This window comes from Sapajus apella, unplaced genomic scaffold, assembly GCF_009761245.1.
Source record: "Sapajus apella isolate SASKATOON/1434 unplaced genomic scaffold, GSC_monkey_1.0 scaffold10116, whole genome shotgun sequence".
Taxonomy (NCBI): Eukaryota; Metazoa; Chordata; class Mammalia; order Primates; family Cebidae; genus Sapajus; species Sapajus apella.
The window spans coordinates 1-2,210 of NW_022447037.1; the positions used below are offsets into that span (position 1 = coordinate 1).

The window sequence follows — 2,210 nt, forward strand, 5'->3', positions numbered from 1 at the left end:
ATTGCTTGAACTAGGGAGGCAGGGGTTGCAGTGAGCTGAGATTGCACCATGCACTCTTGGCTAATGACAGAGGGAGACTCCGTCTCAATGAAAAAAAAAATAAAAATTTTGTACATGTTATTCCTGGAATTTCTGACAAGAAACCCAAATGGCACTCAGAGTGTCAGAGGACAACAGTTTATTACACCAGCAGGCCCAGACAGGTGAGCACCCAAAAGTCTGGACCCGGGTCTAAGTGAGTACACAGTTCTTACAGGTTAGGGGCAAGGGAAGTAACTCACGATTTTCAGGCAATGGAGCAATTGTGCAGGGGGACTTTCGCTAGTAAGCAGGAAGCAGATGTATAGAAGAACAAAAGCAGATAAGGTAGCTGAGGCAGCTATTTTAGACACTCAGGAAATTTTCCTCACAGGCCTTCCATCTTATCCACCCCTTTGATGCTCTTTATGTTACATGTGGAGTATCACCTTTTACAAGTCAACATCTGTGCTCAGGGGCTTGTATCCCCAAAAGGCTAGCAACTGGGCAGTTGTCTGACAACCGTGGCTTCCGTGAAGCACTGGAGTATGTTAATCACAGAGGGACTAAAGGTAAGGGCCAAAAAGATTACTAGTGAAGGCCCAAGGAGGGGAAGAGCCCAGTGGATCCAGGTTCGGAGCCCTGGGAAGCTCCAGCTGCTGACTGTGCGCCGCCTTTGAACGCGGTCCCTTAGCTCTTTAACTTCCTGTTACTACTCCTGACTGATTAACACAGTAGCAACACTCTTCCTGTAGAAGAGGCAGGAAACTACCTTCTGAGCCAGAAGCCCAAGGCTCTGCATTTTGTAGGACTACTGTGGCTAGGGAATTTAACTGCTTCTGGAGGGAGGCCAGGGAATTGGCCACCCTTTCCATGTCATCATTGAGTTCCCAGGACAGTTTATGACAGAAATGGGCTGAAGTGCCAATGCCTCCTATTGTGGTCCCTATCCTGGCTGCTGTTCCAGTTCCTACTAAGAGGGGAAGTAACGCAGCTGATTTGGACCAGTAGTAGTGAGGATTTAGAACCACTTTAACTTCTTGGTCAATGGAAACTGAGATTTCTGGGTTTAGGAATGCGCAGATACACACTCTCCTTCAGTTTGCACCTAAACATACATTTATCTACCTGCTGCAGAGGAAGATGCTGGGGAGGCACACTGGGTCTTCACATTGGAGAGGGGGATAGGTGTTGTACAAGGCAGGCGTGAGAGGTTGTCAATTACAGGTGATGAATTACTACTGACAGTCCTGGACACTCATTACCGTTGTAAGGATGGTCTCCAGTGTGAATCCTAGTATTTGGTACCAGGTGTGAATCATGCTAGAAAGCGTTGCCACAAAGCTTACATTTGTAAGGTCTCTCCAGTATGAAGTCTATGATGGTATGTAAGGTGTGACTTTCGAATGAAGGTCTTGCCACACTCATTACACTTGTAAGGTTTCCCTCCAGTATGAAGTCTACGATGGCATGTAAGGGATGACATATGACTGAAGGTCTTGCCACACTCATTACATTTGTAAGGTTTCTCTCCAGTGTGAATTCTAGCATGTTTTGCCAGGTATGAATTACATGCAAAAGCCTTATCACAAACCGTACATTTGTATGGTTTCTCTCCAGTGTGGATTATCTTATGCCTTTCAAGGTGTGATTTGCGAGTGAAACCTTTGTCACATTTTTCACATTTGTGAGGTGTCTCTCCAGTATGAAGTCTACGATGGCGTATAAGGGATGACTTCTGATTGAAGTTCTTGCCACACTCATGACACTTGTAAGGTTTCTCTCCAGTATGAAGTCTACTATGATGGTATGTAAGGGATGACACGTGATGGAATTTCTTGCCACACTCATGACACTTGTAACGTTTCTCTCCAGTATGAAGTCTACGATGGTATGCAAGGGATGCCACGTGATGGAATTTCTTGCCACACTCATTACACTTGTAAGGTGTCTCTCCAGTATGAAGTCTAAGATGGCATGTAAGGGATGACATATGATTGAAGGTCTTGCCACATTCATTACACTTGCAAGTTTTCTCTCCAGTGTGAATTCTAGTGTGTTTTGCCAGGTATGAATTACATGCAAAAGCCTTATGACAAACCACACATTTGTATGGTTTCTCTCCAGTGTGGATTATCTTATGCATTTCAAGGTGTGATTTGCGAGTGAAACCTTTGTCACATTTTTCACAT

The 2,210-nt window shown here is 44.8% G+C and overlaps 1 protein-coding gene across 1 annotated transcript; it reads right to left on the reverse strand.

Annotated features, from left to right (window-relative positions):
• Positions 1 to 163: 163 nt before the first annotated feature.
• LOC116548334 (zinc finger protein 320-like) lies at positions 164 to 2,204 on the reverse strand. Its single transcript, XM_032273844.1, has one exon. The coding sequence runs from the start codon at positions 2,162 to 2,164 to the stop codon at positions 1,364 to 1,366; it is 801 nt and encodes a 266-aa protein (XP_032129735.1). The 5' UTR covers positions 2,165 to 2,204; the 3' UTR covers positions 164 to 1,363.
• Between the last annotated feature and the right edge of the window lie 6 nt (positions 2,205 to 2,210).

Bases quoted from the DNA above. Each gene is read 5' to 3' on its own strand.
- LOC116548334 (XM_032273844.1), bottom strand. From the start codon at position 2,164: ATGCATAAGATAATCCACACTGGAGAGAAACCATACAAATGTGTGGTT.